The sequence below is a fragment of the Aulonocara sp. 'chitande type north' Nkhata Bay genome, linkage group LG13 (assembly GCF_057382095.1).
Source record: "Aulonocara sp. 'chitande type north' Nkhata Bay isolate Kocher_YH1m ecotype deep benthic linkage group LG13, A_spYH_male_GT1.1, whole genome shotgun sequence".
NCBI lineage: Eukaryota > Metazoa > Chordata > Actinopteri > Cichliformes > Cichlidae > Aulonocara > Aulonocara sp. 'chitande type north' Nkhata Bay.
In genome coordinates this window covers 29,742,557-29,767,205 of record NC_141356.1, presented here as the reverse complement: position 1 = coordinate 29,767,205, position 24,649 = coordinate 29,742,557, and the positions used below count along the sequence as shown (strand labels likewise).

General features: G+C 40.3%; 2 protein-coding genes across 4 annotated transcripts; one reads left to right on the top strand and one right to left on the bottom strand.

Moving 5' to 3' along the window:
* Positions 1-14,985: 14,985 nt before the first annotated feature.
* Positions 14,986-20,597, top strand: erlec1 (endoplasmic reticulum lectin 1). Of its 2 annotated transcripts, none has more exons than XM_086259801.1 (14): positions 14,986-15,293; positions 15,441-15,545; positions 16,558-16,638; positions 16,788-16,865; positions 16,958-17,018; positions 17,128-17,171; positions 17,266-17,489; positions 18,067-18,208; positions 18,285-18,446; positions 18,532-18,591; positions 18,731-18,855; positions 18,950-19,027; positions 19,160-19,235; positions 19,673-20,597. In XM_086259801.1, exons 1-14 carry the CDS (start codon positions 15,153-15,155, stop codon positions 19,742-19,744), a joined length of 1,449 nt encoding a protein of 482 aa, XP_086115927.1. In that variant the 5' UTR covers positions 14,986-15,152; the 3' UTR covers positions 19,745-20,597. The 2 variants fall into 2 exon arrangements, with proteins under 2 accessions (XP_086115927.1, XP_086115926.1); XM_086259800.1 differs by having other exon boundaries at positions 16,955-17,018.
* A 191-nt stretch (positions 20,598-20,788) lies between these two features.
* On the bottom strand, positions 20,789-24,320 carry gpr75 (G protein-coupled receptor 75). Of its 2 annotated transcripts, none has more exons than XM_086259797.1 (2): positions 23,463-24,320; positions 20,789-23,362 (listed from the first exon to the last, which is right to left on the bottom strand). In XM_086259797.1, exon 2 carries the CDS (start codon positions 23,267-23,269, stop codon positions 21,626-21,628), a length of 1,644 nt encoding a protein of 547 aa, XP_086115923.1. In that variant the 5' UTR covers positions 23,270-23,362; positions 23,463-24,320; the 3' UTR covers positions 20,789-21,625. The 2 variants fall into 2 exon arrangements, with proteins under 2 accessions (XP_086115923.1, XP_086115925.1); XM_086259799.1 differs by having other exon boundaries at positions 23,827-24,320.
* Between the last annotated feature and the right edge of the window lie 329 nt (positions 24,321-24,649).

Sequence of the window (24,649 nt, the reverse complement as noted above, 5' to 3'; positions counted from 1 at the left end):
GTTTAATATATTTGTCACCTAGCTTGATGAAACAGCTGATGGCGGGAAGTTTAGCGTTTGTTTCATCTTCAAATGTCATGTATTAATTTTGCATGACCAAGCAAGTTGTAAAAACAAACTGTGTGCACACATAGAATTGTATTTAAATAGGAACAAGAACCAGGAACATCTATTTTTCTTCATAATATAGATACAAAGCGCATAATGAAATGCAGCGGTAGGAAAAGCGATGGGGAAAACGCATGCACATGGGGGAAAACATGTGCACGCTTGCACACCTCATTGCTATTCCGCAGCGTGCCATGAATAAAAGAATTTGCTTTGACAAATACAATGAATGTGAATGAATGAAATAGTTGAAGACACTAAGCCATAAACATATCCATGTTTCTCACGTTCCTATCAAAGAAGAAATCCCTTGTTACTGTAAAAATTTAAATCTACGCTTCATGGCAGGAATGCCTCAGCCCATTGCATCAAGCATCTATTCAGTTTGAGACACAAAGACAGGAGCAGTGGGATGTTGTCAAAACGCCACATAAGCTCTTAGAGAACATACAGAGCATGGGGTAACAGTGTTAGTTCAGAAAACACTCACGGAAGCAGTTTTTTGATACATTTTCTTAGTGCTGACAAATGACCAGTCATGGCACAAGAGCATGTCAGACACTATAAAACAAGCCCAGTAACTGCACTCGCAGCCTTCATGCAATGAGCTCGTGGTGTTTGTTTATTCGTTGTTCTGATGTTTCATTAATGCAAGTGATGAAAATATAAATGATGTAAAGCTGTGAAAGGAAAGAAAAATTCCTTAGAGCTCAAACAAAAGGGAAGAGGGATTTTTTTTTTCCACTCAAAAGGCAAACAGCGCAGCGCTGTTAGACTTTACACCGCTGTTCAAATAAGATTTATTATTTATTGCTCCTGTAATCTCAAAGCGCAATCCAAAATGAAAAAGAAAGCGCATTTGTGACCAGTGTCACTTCACTTGCATATCTTATTCATTAAATAGCTTTTTGTTTTGCTCATCAGTGAGAAGACAGTGGGTCATTTGGGCTTTTAATTCACAAAACCTTTTGTAATGCTCGGTGCTTATGAGAATAAAGCATGTGCTCTTTATACCATACACAACCCTACAATAAATGCCCTGCACAGTGTTTCCTCAAGCACCACTCACATGATTTTATATGACAGCGCACATATTTTCCAGTTTTCTATGCTGTATAAAGTGAAAGCAAACAGAACATATGATTCGCAAATTACATGTATTTGTAGCTTTAGTGCAATTTTCTTTAACCATATTTATTCACTGAGTTTCCAGCAAAGTCCAGACTTGGTCAAAAGGAGAGAGCGATCACACAGAATTGGAATTATTTAAACAATAACAATAAAACATCTGTTGTATGTAGGTCAGTTACTGGTGTGTTGATGGATGTAAGTGAAGTGTGAGCAGATATCAAAGGAAAAAGCTAAACCAAGAGTTATATGGTGAGGGTGACAGAGAGCAAGACAGAAAGAGGAGTTGGCATAAATAACCTGATAAAGAGCATTGGTTAACATTGCCGATCCCTACCTGCAGGAAAGAGTGGAGACAACAGGAAGAGCACTGACCCTGTCCGAGGCTTTTAACAAGCCTAGCTCAGTCTCTATCCTGTGTTTTGGGCATCTGCATTACATTTATGGTATATCTGTCCTGCAGGTGTTGTGGATATCCTACATGCTTAGTGAGACAAATGAGTGCATTGCCAAGTTGCAGCTCACTCTGTGTGTACAGGATTGCCCTGCAGTTGCTTTGATGTCACTGACACATGGCTCTGTTCAGCTGTGATTAAATTAGCATATCAGAAACTTTCCTTAGGGTCTTGGAGAGCTCAATAAATCTTTTCTGGGTGTATTTAACAATTCTGTTATTGATTCTGGGCTTTACTGACTGCAATTGCACAAGTAGATAAACTGAGTAAAGCCAGACTGCTCCTTATTACTAATTATACCTTTTTGGCTAATACTTGCATACATGGAAGACTTTATATAACTAAAATATATCCGAGTCTACTCTATTCTTGTGCCAAATAAGACGTTATTTAAAATGTTGAAAATCAGGACGCTTTTGGGTAAATTAAAGACATTATGGATTTCTCCTATATCTTTGTTTTTTTACTGTTGTTGGTTAAATACTTTAGCAGCTTTGGACTTTCGACACATCGAGAAACCTTCACTCAGATGAGATTTGCAGGTAAAGTACAATGCATCAGCCAGTGGTGTTTAACAAGGATGCAGAACAATAAACCAGCACCAGTTTTGTTTCATGCTTGTTTTTTTATACTGGTTTTACTGCTTGTTTCATTAATTTATTAATGTAGCCTAACTGCCTGGTGTTGCAGTCCAGATTTATCACAATAACAGATGCACTTGGGGATCTGCGGGTCATGGTGGAGAGCCTAAACCACCGCAATGCCTAAACCACTTGTCAACATCTTCACGGTTAATGCCTGCAGTTCTTGCTGCAGAGAGGGTTTCGGGAGTCTTCACACTGAGGTCAGAGTTTCTGTTCATAAATTTTTTAACCGGTAGAACCCAGCTGCTCCTTTCACATCAAAAAACATTCATTTGGTATTAATATATAATTAAATGACAGCTTCTGGATTTTTTTCTTTTATTCTGGAGGGGGTGGGGGATTAAAAGAAAGCCTCTTTGAATATGCCAGAAAATAAGTATGCCACATTGCTTATGCCGAGTTATCTCACACCTGTGAAACTAATTGTTTCATGTAAAGGTCATTTGTAGAGACATTCTAATAAAATGTTTGGCTGCAAGCCCAAGATTAAAAAAAAAACATTTGTCTTGGTCCCATTATGACAGATGTACCAAATTACCTGTCTTCACCTTTGTGTATTGGAATCTTGTATGTACATATTTATATATAGGTATGGGGTAGGCTCATATGCATGTATGATTAAAATAATCAATTTTACTGAGATTTTATGGTATTTAAACACTTATGCAAACAGTACAATATGATGGATGATATCAAGCGGTAGTCCCCAAGTGGGGACTATGCTAAATAACTAAATGCTACTAGTCTGGCCTTGACTAAGGTGTACAAACACTTGAATAATCTAGCTTCCACTGGCATCACTAGTGGATGTTACACTAGTCATGTAATGATATTTCTGACAAAGTTGACTGCAGCTATCAGAACACCGACAGTCGACCTGGTAGACTTGCCTTGTTTGTATTAACACAAGATAACAAGCCACCTGGTTAAAGGTCTTAGGCATCGTTAAACGTGTCTGGCATTTCTAAAGTAATTTTTAACCTACAGTTTTATATTGTTTTTGTCAGGTTATTTATTACATAATGGTATGAATGATGGTTGGGGGGTGGCTGTGAATCTTTGACCAGAGCCCCAATAGACTCTAGAATCACCACTGGTGGAAACCTTAGGAGAATAATTATGTGTCTATTAAAAACTAAATAAATAAAAAGTAGAGGAACTGGGGAGAAAATTCTTAAATGTTAAAATATTTCACAATACCAGATTTGGCCTTGAAGAACTTGTCAGAATTAAACAGCAATTTATCTTCGACAAGCTGCTTTCATGTCAGCATCACCTCTGTTATCATCCAGTAATTTAATTCTGCTTATCCGTCTGTTTTGGTTGCATTTAGATCCTCTGTTGAATAGCAAGATAAAACTTTAAAGACGGGGATGTTTTTGTCTTGTGTTACATCCTCTGGAGTCGCTTTGCATTCCTCTGACATCAGCAGGCTATTATAAAGAAATGAAACTCCTCAGTCACAGAGTATAGTTGACAGAGTGAGACCAGCTCCCTTCATCTTTCAGCGTCAAATAGATTTCAGTTATTAATTTCTGACTATTTAGCCGTCAAACAAATTAGTGTTACTTAGTAAAAGGTAATGTGTCCGTGTGTCTTATTAATCTTCCCCCACTCATTTTGTCTGATGCCCTTTCATTAAACAAAAATAAAAAATGATCATAAGAGCTTTAAATATATAAACATAACATCATTTAATTTACTAAATTAACAATAAATAGATAATAAATATATGATATGTAAATAATATATTTACAACTCCATTCAAATCTGCAATACTGCAGAGGCTGAAATTTCTGGTACTATTTTTTTCTTGTTTAACCTGCAATCGTGTCTGTGTGTACACTCCAGCCATTTTCTGTATGGCTGTAGCTTGCTATTCAAAGATGGAAGAAAAAGCAAATTGTGCACGTGCAAGCTGGAAAGATCTTGTTTTGTATGCCCTCCATGAGGGTGCCCTGTTCACCAAAGTATTTTTCAGCTATAAGATGCAATCTGCTTCCCTTTCAACAAGTGCAAAGACGACTTGTTCATTGGCTGAGGACATGCGGAGGGCACACATGGCTTACAGTCAGCTACGTGAAGAGTGTCAGACCACTGTTACCAACCTTGGAGGAGGCAGCTGTCTCCCAGTCACTCAGGGAACAAAAGTTCCTTCCAGATGTTCTGGCGCTTCGAGCTCGGTCTGAATTATAAAATCTGAATATGAATAGGGAAATGAATTGTAAGCTGGTTAATTTCAATAATTGTCACTTGCAGTTTGAAGTATTTGCTTTCAGATCTAAATTGCTGCATAAAAAATAAAAACCTCTGTCAGCCACTCCACGTAAGCTCAATAAATTCATTTTTATGCACTTTAGATTCATGCTATGCTCACGCTGATCTCTATTTATTTTGATTAAAGTGTCACATCACATAGTATCATAATAGCAGACAGCATATTTAATACATTTTACAGCCACTACACACGTGCAGAGGACAGGATACCTGCAGTATGTGAACACTGAGACTAATTTAAGAAATGAAATTGGTCAAGTCAAAGGTAGATGATGAGATCAAATTTCATCAAAGGTGTCATCGTGGTCAAATAATTAAACAGAAGTTAAAGAACAGTACTTAGCCACTTAACTGATCTATGACTCATTCAAGCATAAAAAGGCACCTAACCAGTGTTATGTTCAAACATAACAGACAACTTAGCAAAGAACCAGTTTTAAATAGCATCTTTAGCCACTTTGTTACAAGCAGCATGCCTTAAAAATACATCATTTGTCTCGATGAATTGCTACATCTATTTTCTTTTACCTATCAAAATATAAAGACATGGCTTCAGACTTTTGCAAAGTCCTATGTACCTTAAACAAATTTTGCTCTTGGAGACCAATCTATTTTCTTTTTCTAAGCAAGGGGATGACAGCTATTAATATTAAATTGACATACGCTGCTGCGGTCTGTGGTGGGTTTTTTACTATTATTTTTTATTTACTTGCATTACTACTCTCCCCCCATAATGCCTTTGACAGCCTCCAGTATGGTCACAAACTACAGCACATGGCATCCAGCCATAGGTTAGCTGTGTGGGTTGGAGTTGTAAGAGAGATTGCACAAACACACTATAACAGAGCAAGAGAGCAAGACTGTTTGCAGTAGGAAGTGCAACTGGGCTTGGAAATCAAGCAGAAAATGAAAAATAGCGTATAATTTACTGGTTTGGCTAATGAAGGAATCTTGTGAGACTCCTGAACATTTGAGCCAATTGTTTTGACAATTACATACATTCTTCTCTTTCATCCTCAAACAGATCATAGAGCACATTTATTTTCATATTCACTTCACACCCACTTTAAAATACACTCTGCAAACGTTTACCTACTTTGGCTCAAAAAAAATCTAGTGACCCACAACAAAACAGATCCATAAGCGGCAGTTTATGGTGCTCTACAGTAAATGTTATCAGGCAAGACCTGCACCTTTGGAGGATGCTACAGTTTCAGTGCATTATACATTAATCTGTATGTTTGTATAATGATGGGTGAATCATGAACTAAAAGTATCTGCCCAGCAGGTCATCTGTCAAGGTTCCTGACAGTACCAGCTGGCCCGTTCTGGCTGCCAGGGGCACAGGCAGGTTAGAGGGTGGGCCTCCCACAATCATGGTTCTCCTTTCTATATCAGGGGCTGGAAACACAGCCAAGCCTCAAGTTGTGGTGAGCCTTCCTCCAGAACAACAGCATAACGGATCCAAAAAAACAACAGAAGGAAAGGAGGAGCAGATTGCCCACGCAGCCATTCATGTCCAGCACATTATTGCAGGTTCTGAGTTCAAACTGGGTCAAGGATGAAATATCAGAATCACTGGGCATACAAGATCAAAGGTGTGCGCAAGTGTGCGTGTGTGCATATTAGCCAGTAATGGTATTTTGTGGGGAGTAAAAATGATAAAAGTGTGAGATGATAAAAAATAAATAAATAAATAAATCAAAGCCTCCTGGATATTACTCGCAGGCAGAAGATGAGCGCGTTTATGGGTTTTGTCTGATTGGTTATCTGTGGCTCTGCCCTTAACTATTTCCTGCTGTCAGCATGTGTGAGACAACAGGGCTATTTGCTGATATGTCAGTGTCAGTATTTATAACAGCTAAATTATGAAAAATTCTCATTTTTTCAAAAGTAAAGTTAAAAGATGTGAAAAACACCCTTCGACCCCTGTTTTATAGTATATATATACTTGTTTGTTTACTCAGAGTTGCCATAGTTTATCTCATCTCCTTAATGTTTAGAAGGTTTTTCTCTGTTTCAGGATTATTACGGGTCCAAAATGGGCAAAAAGTGGTAAGCAGTCACGTGTCTGCAAAGCCTCTATAGCTCTGATTGCTAAGCACGAGATACAAAAATCACTGACACTGATATGTTTTCTTTTTCCTGCCGCATTTGGCTTGGCTTTCTTTTGTTTATGCTAAGCTAATCTACGAGCTCTTTTGTTGTTCACGCTGCTATTATGCCTCACATCAGTCTTGGAGGGCAATTTTAAACTATTAACTAAGTGTCTACGCTAACTCAAATTCAATAAATACATGTACGCACATTCATCAGTGTAGCAGGGCTTGCAGCGAATAAAATTACTTAAAGTGGATATGTGTGCACCGCAGAATCTATTCTGTTTTGCAGCAAAACCAGAAAATATTCCTTTCCTCACTTCAGGAATTAAATCTCATTGTAGTCAGCCAGCCAAGCTAAAACCCCATAAAGTCAAAATTACATCTTAAAAGTAACAGCCACAGCCAAATCCTGCACCTTGAAGGAGGGTATGATTAAGTATGTCCAAAAGTAAGGCTCTAATTTTCCTACAAAATTACCTGCTGTGAGACACTTTCGGAAAGATTTAAGGCCTGGCAATTAACTTTGGTGATGTAACACAGTCTTCATTAGCTTTAGTATCGGAGGATTTTCTCAATAGATACTTTTAAGAAATGGAATAATCATGTCAAGCACTTTCTAAGTAAAATCAAGTGAAATCGGTGAGACGGTGAGGGAGGCTGGAGTTTATTTTGGCAGCATATCTGTGCATCCCACCGGCACCGAGGGTGAGAAGCCAAGCAGTTGGCAGTGAGGCTAGCCCAGGTAAAAACTGAGGTTGCATCATTAATTTATCCCAGTTTACATTGTGGCAGATAGTTCAAAACTTGCTTCTTTCTTTTTTTTCTTTTTTTTCGGATCTCCTATATGTGTCTTTTCTCTTCCCTCTGGCCCTGACCAGCTTGGCCTTTTGGTCACTGGAGGCAGGTGGAGTAGCAGGTCAGAGTAAGAAGAGAAAGCGGCATAGATCCTGCCAGTCACAAAGGGCCCAGAAGACTGAGTGGCCAGGCCCTGCAGGACAAACTGGCAGATGGCTGCCTCAGGATAATGACCAGGTGACATCTGCAGAGTGAACAAGCCATCAGGCTAACAGACTCACCTTGACCCACCAGGGAAGCCAAGCTGGCCGTTCTCCTCCTCCTCCTCCTGTAATTCCCTCAGGTTACACCCACAGCCCGAGAAGTATAACACAAGTTTATTGATTTACCAAGTTTCACAAGTCCCCCAAAAAAGAGGTGTGAGAATGTCCTGGAAAAAAAAAACATTAACAGATTTTACGTGGGTGTTTGAAGTGAATTTTCTTTTATTCTCTGGAGAGACTGGACTGTGAGTAAATTAGCCTCTGAATCACTTTTTTTCGCACTGTTATTCTAACCCAGAGTCCTTAAACACCAGATTATTGTCAGCTAAACCAGGCTACATGCAAAATAAAACTGCTGTTTTCCCCTCTGTTTTGCTTACAGTGTTGCTACTGACAAGTGATTTTTTTAAAAGGCAAAGCTTGCCTTGTCTAAAGACGAAGACATTGACTACGTGATGCTGTGCACAAAGGTCATCTTTTGACAGCGCTGAGATCGTGAGAAGGTCAGATTCTCTGTGCCATTTAGAAAAGAGGCAGTGTGATACCAACCTGCCAATATAATTCCAGCACGTCTTTTTCATCTCAGCGTTAACACCATACATTGTTTACTGAATAGTTTACTGTGGCTGCATGACTGCTGGCAAACTGAGGTTTGGAATAAAGTTGGGAAAAACTTTTGAAGGGGCTGAAAAAGGAAGGCGCGTGCTCTTGAATGAAAATGAACTGAAAATAGCACCGCGGCTCCGACAGTTGTGTACACAGAGCAGGGGGAGAAAAAAACCTGGAAGACATAGTTTTTGTGTTTTCATATTCAAGTGACAGGAACTTTAGAAGAAAGCCAAAACATTTAAAAGCATTTGGAGAAGACGATGAATAACTTGTAAACACTACAAGACTCCGAGAGTGCCCTTTCGCAACAGCGAATACACCAAAATTAATAGGATAACAATTGTACATGATGACATGCGTTATGGAAATTCTTGACTCTCCACTTCTCATTTGGCAGAATAGAAATGTCAGTTTAGGATCAGATAGTGAGCCAGTTAATTTGCAGGGGTAGTAGATGGAAAGACTATGAGCATTAAGTGTAGTGGAGGAAAATGCTCTGCATACTAAGTGCAATAATGACTTGATGCCTGTATCATTTGGAAAATGCATAACATTAAGTGTGGCTAGCGTTCTCTTAACTAAAGAGTAAGAAAGAGGAATGTCTGCGTATTACTTGAAGTAAATGGTAAATGGCCTGTATTTATATAGCGCTTTACTAGTCCCTAAGGACCCCAAAGCACTTTACATATCCAGTCATCCACCCATTCACACACACATTCACACACTGGTGATGGCAAGCTACATTGTAACCACAGCCACCCTGGGGCGCACTGACAGAGGCGAGTGGCCTCATGTGCTCAATATTACATACGGACGTTTTTTTAACCAAGGACCAAGTATGCAAACTTGCTGCTGAAATATAAATATCTATTACTTTTGGAGCCTTTTTTCAGGACCTTGTTATCTTATATAAGTGTAAAGCTACCGTTCCAAATCTTTGCATTAAATTGCTGCCTTTGCTTGTTTTCGCTTAGTTCACTTAGTTGCCTGAGCCAAGCCAGTAGACTGTAGTGAACTCATACATAATATGGAAGAAGCCATCATCTCTCACATATCTCAGCCAATTAAACCTATCTGCAGTCCAAATTGGTGCCAATGAAATCTTGTGACTGCATTCAAATGATGATGGATTGTGTGGCGTTTGCTTGAATCAATTACACAAGAGCCGGGTGAATATAAATGACTTGGTGAATGCAGCGCGTACTGTACTTCGGCGGGGGATAAAGAACTGTGTTAGGAAAGCAATGTATTTATTTGCTCTGTAAATAGCTTATGTGGGTTGCTGTGGAGTGTTAAAGTGATCTTTCCCAGATATGCTAATATAGAGGAATCAATAAAGTATACAGAATCTGCCATCCAGTATTTCACAAGTGTTATTTGCTTGGAGCCAACAAAGTTTTGTCAGCATGTGTGTTAAGAATATTTTAATAAATGCTGTTTAAAGTCATAGCTGTGATTCCTCTTGTTAAGCATATGCTCACTTACTAATACTGCTCTCATTGTACATTATTCCTAGCAGCTGATGTGCTGATATTGATCAAATAGCCATGTAATCTGTTTCTGCTCTCCATCCAGTCAGTCGAGAGCTCTGTTCCACACCTCTCCGTTTTTGTGCTGTTCCCTGTCAAACTCTGAAGAGACACCAAATGACTTTCACTCTCAAAGTCTTCCTAGCTTCACTAAGCTCTTCTAGCTTATGCGCACTGCTTAGGATGCATTTTCAAGCAGCTAACCCACTTTCTGCTCTTGCTTGTAGACAAAAGGGACACTTCTGGGGTTTCACTGACTTTTGTATTCAAGTGTGGCATTGCGAGACTCTTTCGAACAGCTTAAAGTCTCAGACAATGAAGTATTATAATGGTATTAACATAAAAATCCATGGTCACCTTTTGAGAATGGCCATGGTGCATAGGGTGTTTTAGTTATGATGGAGCCGCTTCTGGAGATTTCCGCCAGCCGGGGAGAAAGAAAAGCCCGTAAATACAAAATAGAACGTCAAAATAAAGAACAAAGCCCAAGTTTATATTCTCGTAAGGACTGGGTCAGTCCAGTAACACAAATATGCATCCTGTCATTATTGGTTTATACTGCATGCATTTCAATCCTGGGTTCTTTCCCTTTTCTCGTGTAGGATTTGATCCTCCGTCTCAGACAAATAAGCAAGGACCAGCTCTGTCAGTATCTGGATCCCATCCAGACCCATCCAAACAAAAATACTCTCTCATTACCTTCTCTGCAGGGAGGTGCAGAGCGGCACTCTGATCCACTGGCATGCTTAAATCCATCTCTTTTATGTGTCACTGACTTGTTGTTTTGCCTCTCCAGAATTTGAGTAGTAACCCCTTACAAGATTCCTTCAGCCTATTACACAGTGTTTTAGTTTGATGGAAGCACAACAGGTGAATGAGTGACAGGTGTGTCCATGCAGATTTGACAGAATTAGGAGAGTTTCCTCAATCATCAGCTTTAGGGTAAATATCAAGAGTTCTGACGCTACAATCCTGACACTGGTAAACAGGCCTGCCAGTTTACTGAAGAGTCTTCAAACTGATAATTTGAACTGACAGTGTTTATCATCATTTAAAAATTCTCCACAAAATCCAAAGAAACGATATTGATTAATGAATACCACAATCAATACTAAACATACCACAGCTATCAGTATCTGTAAGGAAATCAGACTCTGAAAGGGAAGTGCTTTTAAAGCGTTAAATATATTGCATAAGCTGGCTGATAAATCAACTCTGCTCCCCTCTGTTTTAGGGGAGGAGCTTATAAAAACATGGTGAAACAGAGAGCAAAGCACATGAAAAATAAAACTGCCCAAACAGCAGGGGTGTAAGCTCTGTCTGGTCAAATCCTACCAAATTATCAACAGCAATTCTTAACTTAGTAAGGATTAAAACACTAAACTACACTACCAATAACTACCAATAACACAGGATAAATCCATGGTTTCTGGTAAAGAAAGACCAGACTCTCTGTAAAACAGTATAGTGTTTATCATTAATATTTATTTAGTGCTTTCTAAGTCAGAGCTAATTTAAAGAAGTCATCATGTTGGTTGCAGACTTACAGGTAGCAGTAGACATACCACAGCTATACGTCGTGACTTATGATCTAAAAACTGTCCCAACTTTCATATTAAAGGCTTGAGGCTTTGAGTGTGAACACATCAGAATTGGCATATTTCAATATATTTGGTGTAATAACTGTTTTATAAGAGTATCTGTCGGGCAACGCAGCTACACCGAGACCAAATTGGATGTGAAGTTTCTTCTATGATCCAAATGGAAAAAATTTTTATCGTGATGGGATTTGTGGAATTTATCGCTCGGGTCATAAGATGTGTCTGCATTTCCCTCAATCGTTCTCGTAACGTTGATAGCAGTTGATAGAAATCATCTAAACATGGACAGGTGCACGCTGGTCTGTAGACACATGTTGCTAGGAAACATCGTGTTACAGATGAGGACATGATTGTGTGTGACTTCATTTCACCATTTCAGTTAAGAAAAAAAGACTCCATAGACTTCGACACATGCCTTTGTTCAAGCTTCTATGGCAGCACTCGCTGCAGTAGTAACTTACAAAGAAATTCAACATGTGCGCTTTACGCAAATCAATACTGAATTTCATTAGGAAAATCAAGCAAATGTGCCAGTATTGATTTGATTCCTGACATATTCTATGTATATTTTTAGGTGACAGCTCAGGAGATATCTTAATCTTTGCTCGAGACCTTCAAATGCCAAGATTCATTTCTCTCTGCTCCCTTTGGAATGATGTTATTATGGTTCGAGAGATGACAGTTGTATCAATTATGCAAAAGGTGAGGGTGTAAGGAAGGGATCTATGCAAATCGTGTTCACCCCACAGACGACAGTGAAATAAATGAAAATGCTCATTTCAAAGTGGGGAGTTCAGCTAAGTTCCCATCAGTCAGGCTCCTGCAAAGTCTGTTAGTGTTGACTATCAAGGAAGAAATGGTGAAGAAGACTCTCTATATGTATCTATGAAGGCAGGCTCATAAATATTTCCATACGGATACTGTATGGACACAGGAGGCTTATACTCATATACAGTTGAGAGTATAAGCTCTATATATACAAGCAGAGGAAAGTGGTTTCAGAAGCTGGATGATCCACTGGCATGTTTTTCTTGCGTGTATCCTTCCCTGTTCCTCTATATCCTAATCCTCTCCCTCTTTGTCTGGAAATCTCTGTTATAATCTGGTCCCTTTCTCCTGGCTCACACACTGCGCATTCTCACATCAACAGCTCCACCAACAGGTGAAAACATGCCAGTCTCAAATGAACACTGTCCAAGTCGATGTGCATTTACAGGCAGACTCTGAATTGCAGCAGCCACACATTTTCAGGGTCTATGTTTTAAATTTCCTGTGAACTGTGACATTTTTTAGGGGCTGATCAAGTGGAGGAAGACTATTTATAGTCGTTCAACACGCAGCAATGCCGACTCAACAGCGTCAGGGGATTATGGGACAATGCACTTTGGGACAGAGCTGCTTCAGTCATTGCTTCCATAAGTGAACTGAAATGCTATATGCGGAAGGCTCGGTAAATGAGCTTCTCGACATTTGACTCTTCAGTGGGTATCTCCATACTGGCTTTCATCTTCAGTCCTGCATAGAGCCGCAATTAAAAATAATTGAGACCTTACAAACGCAAATTAAATTTCCCAAATCTTCCACCGGGAGGCAGCAGTGAGACAAAGTGAGTTTATCTTGTGGTGATCTGTGATCTCTCACAACACAGGCAAATTTGAAGGACAGGGTGACATATTTAAAATATTACTGCGCAACATGCGGATGCTTTTATTCTCAGCTTGTAAATGAGATGCACTGGGCATGTCCACATCATAACCTTGGAAATATATCTACGGTGCTGCAAAAAAGTATATTTGCTCCCTTCTTTGGCGCATTTGCCATACTTACATATATCGAACTATCAATCTAATATTAGACATTCCAAGTAAATACAAAGTGCAGTTTTTACGTAATGACCTACAAACCTACTGGCCTTATGTGGATGACCCCTTCTTACATCGTGAATTAACTGTAACCACATTTTTTTAGAAAGCTGATTTCACCTGCCACGCTGAAGCCTGATTACTGCCAGACCTAATGGACCACAAAATCACTTCAGTACAACCTGTCTGACAAACTAAAGCAGGCTAAAAGATCTCAAAAAGCAACACAACATCCCACGATCTAAAGAAACATCCAGAGGTTTACACAGGGCCAGGTTTGGATAGCTTTTTCCCTTAAAAATGAAAATCAACATTTAAAAACAGAATTTTGTGTTTACTCTGATTATCTTTGCCCAATATCAAAAGTAGTTTGATGATCTGGAACATGTAAGTGTGACAAATATTCCTCAAAAAAGAGAAAGAAATCAGGAAGAACACGAATACTTTTTCACCACATCGTAGGTATACATCATCCATGCTAATGGTTAGTAAAAATACTTGCATGAAGCCACTTCATCTTCTTGTGAAAGACCAGATTCAGATCATATGTTTTACTGTTCATAAATGCCTTATCATCCATTTATATTATTTTTGATTTAAGGTTCAGCAAAATAATCATGTGATTACTACAAAACTGCAAAGTATTGGTGATAATTTGTAATCTTCAATAAAATTACAAATAAAATGTATTTGGGCTCATGCTACGCCGCATAACGTTATCTTTTACAATGACTATGTAGTCACTATATAAGCCTTGTTTCACGTCAAGTGGAAGATTAATTTACACTACCTCACTAATGAGAAGAGTTTAGAGACATTATTGCAATTGTTATAGCCTGGTTACAAATGTTTGGCATTAAACTTGACTTGACTTTCATTTTAGTGTGCATAATAGACTGGGATATGAAAATATTTTATCAGGGCTTAATTATATTTGAAGTTTTGTTATGGTCTTGGGATAGAAAGTGGGATCATAAAAAACAAAAGCCTAATATAACTGTTGAGTAGCATTTTATAATATGACACATGACTAAGAATGTAATTTCAATGTACCTAAAATTACATTGTAATTATGTTTACCTACAAATGCTTCCCTGGTGAAATGCTAGAAGATGGAAGTAACAGTTAAGGTTTTTGCAAGAGTGAAAAAGTAATTATAGTCCAAGTAATTTTAAGCAGTGAATAGTTTCTGGGTATTTTACATGCAAAGTTACACAAATTATATTGTAAGTACTCTTAAGTAATACATAAGCAGTACATAACTGTGTAATTTGAAGTAGTGTGAAACTTCAGGTATTTTAGTCTAAAGAATAGTGTTTTCCTACTGTAAGTACGCAGTATTTACATTTACTTGTGAACTATTTAAAGCTGATTACAGTATTATTTGTGTCTCCTTTCCTGTAAAATATCAATAATAATAATAATAATAATAATAATAATAAACTGTTGGATTGTTGCTCTATATTATAAAGTGCTACTCGCTGTTGAATAAGAAAGAGAAATGAACATCTCTGCTGTCATTTGGATCTAGCTGTGTGCCCATGCCAAGTATCGCAGCCAGGTGGCGCTGCTTCTTTTTCACCCCAAAGCGCAGCCGGAACACGACGTGGCAGTTTACTTCCTGTGTATTTTTTTAACCGTATTGACATCCGTCTTTCACAGTCGTGTTATATCTTAGGTCTGTTAAATAGACTTCCTCAACCTTTGTAGCAGCTTTTAATCCATTTTCTCCGTACATGAAGAGCGGGCTGTAGGAGCTCAGCAGCCGGAGAAGGAGAGATGATGGCTGTGCTGCTGTTGGCGTTAGTCGGGGGGCTGCTGGAGGTCTGCAGCGGCGTTTCAGCCAACAGAGGAGGCTATCCCTCATTCACAGACGAAATCCCTTTCAAAATCACCTGGCCTGGCGCTGAATTTACGCTGGTATGTCTCCTCTTTTAGTGTCACTAAAGAAACGAATCTGCCCTAACGGGATCGGGAGACGTAAATGTCACTTTGTTTTAGACTTCTTTCTCTTTCTGTCACACAAGACCTGAGTTGAAGTAACAGATGTTTATCTCCCGCCCGCAGCCAACTTCAGGTGCACTTTACAGTGAGGAAGACTTTGTCATCTTGACCACAACAGAGAAGGAGAAGTACAAATGTCTCCTCCCTTCACTGACGGCTGGAGAGGAGGTGAGCACTCCTAACACTTTCTGGGAATGGCACAGCTGTTTATCTAAAGAGTTATGAGAGCTCGCCACTGAACTAGTTTGCACTAGCAGAGCTAGGCACGGAGCAATTTTGTGTTGTTTCTGCACAGGTGATTATAACCTGCCTGCAGATGTGAGGAAAAAAGATAAATTGTGATACAGTTGCGTTAAAAAGTGTGAGTCATTCCACAGAATTCTTCAGGACCTGAAGTTGTTTGATCAATGTGATATGTCCAAACTGTTACATACAACATGTGAACAGCATTGTTTGCTAATAGATTTTTTTTATATTTATCTGTAGTAAATTATCATAAAACAGGCAAAACATCCGAGGTGCGAGAGCTTGCTCCTGTTACTCTGCGTCATTGTTGTCACGTTGGTGCAAACGACAAAAACTGTGACATATCCTGTGTTACCGATTCTCACTGCTGCCTATGGGAAAGTTTGTGCTGAACGAAAAGAACTCACTGTGGTACTTACTCAATAATAAGGGCTCAAAAAATCTTGAAGGGGGGAAAAAAGGCAATAAAAAGTGCAGCTTGTCCACCGACCCCTTTGTATCTTGAGAGCCTGTGACGCAGAAAATCTTCATGGTGTGAAGACAAAATTTTGCGTGGTTTCATTAAACATACTAAAAGCATTGTGCCAAAAAACCATCTGATTCTAAGGGTTTATGTGGAAAGCACTGACTGTTTTATCTTTTTATATTCGAAACCAGAGACTATGTAACTGTGCCGTGACACAGCAACCCTCATAGAAGAAGCACTATAGAGCTGTGTTAAGCGATAAAAGGTTGCTGAAATATTTGTGTCTGTAATTCTGCCTTGAATGAAGACCAATACAACCTAATAGGAGGGTATGCTAAAACATCAGTTACAAAATGCTAAATAAGCCGTTAATAAAGGTTTCAGTTTCCCTCCTTTCCTAGAGTTAAAAAAAAGCATGTGTTATCTCTTGTCTCTCATCACTCTTGTTGCATTTGTTTGGTGCTGCAGGATGATGAAAAGGAGTACGGCGGGCCCAGTCCAGGTGAACTGCTCGAGTCGCTATTCAAACGAAGCAGCTGCTCCTACAGGGTGAGACTTTTCCTTTTTCATCTCATATTCCTCCACACAGAGACTGAAACTGCATGCAGTTTAAAGTCACAGTCACACTACAGTAGCAGAGCATGACAAAAATCATGTTGTTTGAGTGTATTGCTGAGCATATATTTATACCAATGTAGATTGAGTCGTACTGGACGTACGAAGTATGCCATGGAAAACATGTAAGGCAGTACCATGAAGAGAAGGAGACTTCTCAGGTCAGTGCTTTGAGTTATTTGAAATATTTTTAGACTGGAATGGAAAATGTGCACTCGTTACGGTTCGCTAAGCTTGCATGTTTCCACAGAAGATCAGTGTACAAGAGTACTTCTTGGGAAATATGGCTCAAAAGAGCCAATCAACAGAGACAGGTAAGTTTCTATATATATGTATATCTTACACTGCTTTTTTTTTTTCTTTTTTTTTTTTAAATTGAACGTTAATCATATTTGGCCTTTCTTTTTTTTTCTTTTTTTTCAGATCAAGCTGAGAAGACAGACGGCGTCAAACCGTCCGAAACCAAAGCAAGTATTCTACTGAGTAACCAAGCAAATCTGCCAGTCTAGTTTTTCAGTCTCACATATCTTTCCTGTTGCCTTCCCCTTTTTCTAACGTCAGATGCCCACTAAGAACATTGAAGGTCAGCTGACTCCCTACTACTCAGTGGAGATGGGAAACGGGACTCCGTGTTTGCTGAAACAGGACCAGCCTCGTTCCACAGCCGTGCTGTACGTCTGCCATCCGGAGGCCAAGCACGAGATCTTGTCTGTCGCTGAGGTCACCACCTGCGAATATGAGGTGGTGGTGCTGACGCCTCTGCTTTGTGCACACCCAAAATACAGGTAAGATCTGTTAAGATGGTTACACTTTAATAGAGTGCGACACCTGTATTTAGTTTGTTTGTTAGTTTGTCTTATTATATTTAGACGGTGGCCCTGAGAGGTCAAACTCGCTGCAAATTAAGAAAGCACCAGCAAATAGAAAAATGCTTTAATGGCACACAAAACAAAAGAAGAGCTGTTTTGTTATAGCCTTTTATTTGGCTGCTGATAGATCCGCATGTTTTAAATATCATGCAAAATTCTTGCAACAGATGCTGTTTTGATGCAATGTCCCCCGGGATTTGTTTCTCCTCTCGGTCTTTAACTGCAGATGTTTAGCAGTTTAGGTGAATGTGTTAACTATGGGGGCACTGAGCTGTTTAGTTAAAGCCTGTTTTTGGCTGCTGTAAAACAGTAAGGTGTCGCTTGTCTTTTAAAGCAGACTGCAATGATTTGCAGATCATTTTAACCTTATATTTAACTGAAAGTTGTATAAAGACAACATTTTAAAGGAAAAACTCAAACTGAGACTTTTTATTTTTCATATATTTCCCATTAAATACTATAAAATTCACCTGCTCACGTCACTTGTTCGCAGGTTCAAATCCTCCCCGGTGAACGCCATCTTCTGCCAGGCTCTGGCGGGCTCCCCTCTGCGGCCTCAGCGGCTCGCCCAGTTGGACAAAGAACAAGAGGAGCAGCTTAAACCACCTTTCGGTGCCACATCTGAGCCCAGAGAGGTAAGACGTGCAAAGATAAACGGTGATCACCTGAGCACACGAAACGTGGCTTATTTACATTTGTGGTATATCATAGGAGGAGACGTCAGCAGTGAGAGAAGAAGCCTTCACCTCCACCCACAAACCCATGACCGTCGGAGGGCAGTCTCAGGTCACTGTTGGTACCACGCACATCTCTCGCTTGACAGACGAACAGCTAATTAAGGAGTTCCTGAGTGGCTCGTACTGTCTGCACGGGGTGAGGCGCATTTATGTGTTGGAAGCTGAGCACTGATACGTAACCTGCTCAGGGAACACTAATCATCTTAACATGTGCGTTTCAGGGTGTAGGATGGTGGAAATATGAATTCTGTTACGGAAGGCACGTCCATCAGTACCATGAGGTAAGCGAGTGAATTCAAACTTGGAAAAAGTAAATAATCAAATGCACTTCTAGTACCTTTTTAGATTGTACGCTGGCTATAAAGCAGTAAGCGAGAGTATTTTCTGTATCAGCCAGATTATCTTTTCTTTGTGTTGTAGGATAAAGAGCAAGGGAAGAACATTGTAGTGGTGGGGAACTGGAATGCAGATGAACACCTCGACTGGGCCAAGAAGAACGTCGCCCGATCCCTCCAGCTCAGAGAGGACGGAGTGCAGAAAGTCAAGTAGGCCTTTCAGATTTTTGAACACTAATCGCTGTAAACGGGATACAAAAATATCCACCCACTACTTTTTCTTTTCCCCTTTACTCCACAATAGGTTGGTTTCCCACTTCTATGGCCACGGTGATGTGTGTGACCTGACAGGGAAGCCCAGACAGGTCATCGTCAAGCTCAAGTGAGTGAACAGTTACCTAGAACTAGGGGATGAAGAGTGGAGCACATCAGCCTGAGTCCACGGATGAGTAAGACTGAGTTGTCAGTGTTTCCCATTTTGATTCACTCATATCATTTCTCTTCTCGCTGTCAGATGTAAGGAGTCTGAGTCTCCCCATGCTGTCACTGTCTATATGCTGGAGCCTCAGACTTGTCAGTATGTCCTTGGGGTAAGTTTATGTTTCACTCCTGAGTGGCAAAAAAAGAAAACAGTAGAATTTGCTTAGTAACATTATGAATCTTATGTGAAGGTTTAGTCCTTTGTAAAACACATTTATATCAGTTTTAGGGATAAATATAAAGAAGAAACTGCAGATTGTTTAACTGCATGGATAAATTTGATATACATGAGCCAATCTTGGTGTTATTTTGTTCCCTTCATGCCTTTTCTCTGTGACAAGTTAAAATATATAACTTTTGGTTTAATTAGGAATTATTATAAACATGCCTAGATATTTGCAAATATTTGCAGTACTTCCTGTAGATTTGACAAAGGAAATGACACTGATCTAAACACTGATTTAATTATCTAACTATACTGGCATTGTGCAGGCATATCATCCTAAATGAAAGGCACCATATTGAAGATGGCTTTTTTTTTCTGTAGGTTGAGTCACCGGTCATATGCAGGATTCTTGACACTGCTGATGACTATGGGCTTCTGTCACTCTCCAGTTAAACTGGCGGAGTTTTACTGGAACAGCAGCGGTGCACGGAGGACATAAAGAACGAGGACACTTAGTAAGCAAGATGCCCTTAAGACTGCGCTACAAGCCAAAACTGAGAATAAACTCAATCCTGAGGCTGGACCTCATGTAGCCCAGGGAGAACAGGCCCCGCCCACACTCCCATGACCTGTGCGATGGGTGACGCTACATCAGCCCGACTCTAACTTAAATCAAATTCAGGCAGTGGAGTTATTGCTTGAACTTCATATCTATGCTTCACTTTGTGATGATTGATTGCAAGAAAAGGAGTGACGAATCATCAGGGGAATTAACAATATTCAAAGTGGTTTTGGTGTGTGTGTGAGTGTGTGAGTGAGAGATATGGATTGATTAGCTGCTTGACTGTGGCACTTTTGTACTTGTAGATATGAAAAACATCTGAAAATGCTTCACAGCAGGGAGACTGTGTGCTGTGTGAGTGTAACTTATGCATTAGAGATTGCTGTGGAATAACAATAAAAGTGAGTGTAAGGTTGTAGGATGTACAGAGTGTGTGCAGGTTCATTTAAAAGGTTCGTTTTGTGGTTTTATGAAGATGCACACTGGGATCTGACTACTGCTGTATCTCTGGAATAAAAACCAATGCATTTACAGCAAAAAATTAAAAAAATCAAAACATGAAACCTTATTTTAGTTTTCCATTACCACAGAAAAGAGTAGATTTAAGACATTAGGGAAATATGTAGTTCAGGGATATCTAACTCAAACTGCCCGCTTTGATTTTAAGTGGGTTGGACCATTTCAAGACCACATTTAATCCTCAAGGTATCTAAATATAAAAATAAAGTGCAACTTCAACAGAAAGTGTCAGTTTTTTCTACTTGATAAAGAAATTCTACTGTAGTAATTGAATGGCTTGTGCATAAATGTGTTCAACTACAGAAGAAATGCATCCATCTGACCAATTGATACCCAATGTATCCTGTGTATAACACATTTTTATAGTAGATAATGAAAACCGCAGAAAGTTTTCTGTCATTTATTTTTTAATAACCGAATTTGTTTGGTGTAGCTTGAGTGGTTATATGGGAGGTTTTTAAATCAGTAAAAATGAAGCTGTTAAACTTGTGAAAAAACAGCTAAAAGCCCCAAAACTTGTGCCTTTCTCTACATTTTTTCAAATCTGTCCAGTGGGGCTGGATTGGAGTCTTTAGCACGCTGATTCCAGGCCCTGGGCCTGAGGTTTGACACCCCTGATCAAGTAAGTTAAGTGTAGAATTTAGTGTTTTATTTATTCGGCCGCCAGAGGGCGCTGATGCTATGTGTATGTGTAGTAACAGCACAGTAACAGGTGTAGATCTCACAGACATTACATTTGTACTTGCCAGTTATTTATTGTGGGGTTTTTTTTGTTTTTTTTTTAATGTATGAGGCTCAGACTCTTTTTTTTCTCTTGAGAAGAGAGTCTATCCAGGTGCAACCACGTACCACTGACAGCCGTATGGGGTTTCATAGTGGCCTGATGCTGAAGAAGCTGGTTTCACTCCTATCTCCAGCCAGAGAGGAACTGGGATTGAAACTAGCAACTGGTGACTTTGGGTTCAGTGAAAACCTCAATAAATCAATTCAATATCAATAAATAACTTGCTGGAACATAAACTTTTATTCTAAATCTGTTTCTCATTTCAGTTTCAAAGGCAAAGTTTATACTGTAATTCTGGTTCTTGTCATTTCTCCAGTCACAAAAATCGCAACATCTTTCTTCTGTAGGAGAGAACAAAATGTTAATACTGAGTCCAAAGACATAAAAATAGCCTGTTTACACGTTCCTCCTTTGATTCACATTGGATTTAACGTCATGGAGAGATTGTCCAAAGCTTTCTGTTCTTTGACTATACCGAGGGCACGGGAATCTGGTGCACTGAGGTGCTTTCAAAGTCCTGCAGAGCATCTTGGTGAGTGTGGTAGTGCATGGCTACATAGGACTTGGCAAAGGCAAATGTCTGAGAGCTGATAGGCTGTAGGCTGGTGGGGGAGCTGGGCCCTGCTGAGGGACTGCTGTTGTATATACTGTAGTACGGCTCAATCCGGGTGTTGATGGGTGTAGAGGTGCTCGGGAGGCGAGGTTTGCGTGTACCTGTCGCCCTGGGACTGCCAGCGCAATCCCGGGAATGACTGGGTCCACAAGCCTGGTCTACCAGCCTCTTCTGTGGCTTAGGTGACAGCACGTAGGCCGAGTTGGTCTCGTGATGGGAGGATTTATTGCGATTGACTTCCAGGCTCCCCTTCCCCATTGCGTGCAGGCGTGTCTTTTGCTTGCAGCACAGAAATCCAAGTGCGGCCCACTGAATGCAGCACAGTACGCGGCGGCGGAGGCCTGCACTGTTGCGCGAGTACACAAATGGATTGATGCCTGATTTGAGAAAAATGAGCACAAAGCCACACAGTTCGAACTGGTAATGTGCAAAGCTGCTTTCTGGTGACAAAACATCCTGTGCCAGTGAAACTCCCATCGGCAGACAACAGAGTAACACAGAGAATACTATAACTACACAGGTGACAACTGCCTTGGAGTCTTTGGCTGTGGCTAAGTTGACTGTGGAGACCAGCTGACAGCAGGTGGCTCCTTGGGCGGCCCCTGGAACCACCGGCTGGTTTGTCCTGTTGGTATAGGCGTGCGTTTGTACATTCTGCAGTTTGTTGTAAGTCTGGTTACGGTACAGAGAGGGGCCTTGAACGGCACACTGCATGCTTTCAAAGCCTGCTGCAATGAGAGGTGGTGGGGGTGGAGGGCAGGTGGCATCTACAGTGATGACTGGGCATTTCCTTACTTGTGCGTTCTTCCTCAGGGTCTGAGCAATCATCAGATACGACACAGACACCACAGCAACACAAAAGGCAAAAACTGCCAGGTAGACGTACAACACAACCCTGGCCTGCCCACTCCCCAGGCCAAAGTGGGGCAAGCAGGGTCCATCTTTGCGTGGATATGCACGCATGGTGAGGAGAGCAGCCAATGTGAAGCTGGATGTCCACAGCAAGGCGGTCAGGGCCAGCGTGCAGGGGAAGGAAGCAGTGCGGTTGGGCTGCTGTCCCAAAACCATGCGGAGTCTGTGCAAAGCAATGACAGCCACCGTCTCCAGGGACATGATGATGAAACCCGAACTGGTCAAGTGGAAGGCGAAGCAGAAACTCTTTGACACGCCATCCCCTCCGCCTGCATCCAGGAAGAGCACCAGCGCAAACATGGGAGCGGTCACGCAACAAATGAACAAGTCACAGAAGGACAGGTTGAGGATCATGAAGTCAAAGTTGGTGCGGAACTTGCGAAACGCCGGGTCGAAAAAAGACAGGAACACCACAAGATTCCCATAAGAGCCCAGGAAGAAGATAAAGATGAGGAGGAGGGAACAAAAAGTCAAGGTAGCAGTGTGGATCACGGCCCAGCCCGAGGGGGTCTGGTTACCCAGGGTGCCATTGAAGGTCTGCAGTCTTGGCACATCCACCAGGTCCGAGGGTGTAAGAGTGGTGTTCATTGTACTCTGATGATTTAGAGCGACTCCACATTCATCAATTTCAGTATTATTCCTCTAAGAGGAAGGAGCACATGCTTCCACCATTGCTGCCACCTTGGTAGAAAACGACAAAGAATATAAATACAATCAGCTCTATGGGCTGGTCTTCAATACAGTTATAATGATAATGAGGAGAAATGGATGGATAACTTACAATTTGATCAGAAACGTTAGACACGGGTATAATAGGCTATGCACCACTGCATTTGGCCAATTACCTTACCTCCCCATCAGCCCCCTTTAACTCTCTCTCTCTCACACACACAGCAGCGTCTGCTTAATAAAAAAGAAAGAAAGAAAAATCTCTGAATATCAAAACGAATGTTGGTTTTAAGGCTTTAACGGGCTGCACAATCCAGGATTCACTATTGCTTAGAAAATATAGCACACTACCTGTACTAGATCGTGCGATCCTCATTATTTCATACAGCCCATCTTCATCATTTTTAAGGCAGTGCGATAGTGAACGCACCGCTGCTTCGGAAACAAAGAAGGAAAAATGTATTTTAGCAGCTCACCTTAACGCAACAGTCCGTCGGAAAGAATCGATAATCTTCACGTTTCCTTACATGTCTGTGTAAATCAGCGCGAACACGTAGATGGCAGCTTGTTTCTTTTCTTTACGATAAATCCATTCAAATAGAGAAGCGACGGCCACTGGACGTGCACTGAAAAATGAGTATGAAGTCACCGTCTACGTATCCGGGCATGAGCATAACCACTGCATTCAAGTAGTCCGTCCATAGAAACGCTTCCCTCACTGGGAATCAGCTGGCGGAGTTAGAAAGGAGAATTTGCGGGATTTATTTCAAACATTTGAAATTTGACAGAAGCGCCATTATCCGACACGTCAAATATATTACCGCAGCAATTTATTTTATTTTATTTTTTTTTGCTTTCACCATGGTAACGTATTATAGTTTATGCGAAAAATGGCGCCTCCCTATTTAAACAGTCTCTGCCAAGGACGTGAAAAAACAAAAAAATTATACACATATAAATAACTATTAACTACTATTTATCTTGTATCTATTTAGACTGATTTCAACAAAAACTGTTTAAATTTTTAAAATTTATTACAAAAATGTATATAATTTTTAAAGGTGTCATTCAGCATGATCAATATGACAAATAAAAATATGAGCATTAATTATTATTTTTCCCGCTTTTCACGGACAATACTTCAAGCAGGGCCACAAACCCCTCTGTAAAGAGCTGAAACACTGTGAGCAGGGATCAAGTGTTCTGCATGTTGGAACAAACTAGTTCTAAAAATATCAACACTGAAGCTAATGCTGCACACTTTGATTTTTTTTTTTTTTTTTTTTAAATTTTGGTCCA

Bases quoted from the DNA above. Each gene is read 5' to 3' on its own strand.
- erlec1 (XM_086259800.1), top strand. From the start codon at position 15,153: ATGATGGCTGTGCTGCTGTTGGCGTTAGTCGGGGGGCTGCTGGAGGTC. The intron at 17,172-17,265 runs GCAAGTATTCTA...TTCTAACGTCAG, and splicing joins TCAAACCGTCCGAAACCAAA to ATGCCCACTAAGAACATTGA. The intron at 19,028-19,159 runs GTGAGTGAACAG...TCTCGCTGTCAG, and splicing joins CAGGTCATCGTCAAGCTCAA to ATGTAAGGAGTCTGAGTCTC.
- gpr75 (XM_086259797.1), bottom strand. From the start codon at position 23,269: ATGAACACCACTCTTACACCCTCGGACCTGGTGGATGTGCCAAGACTG.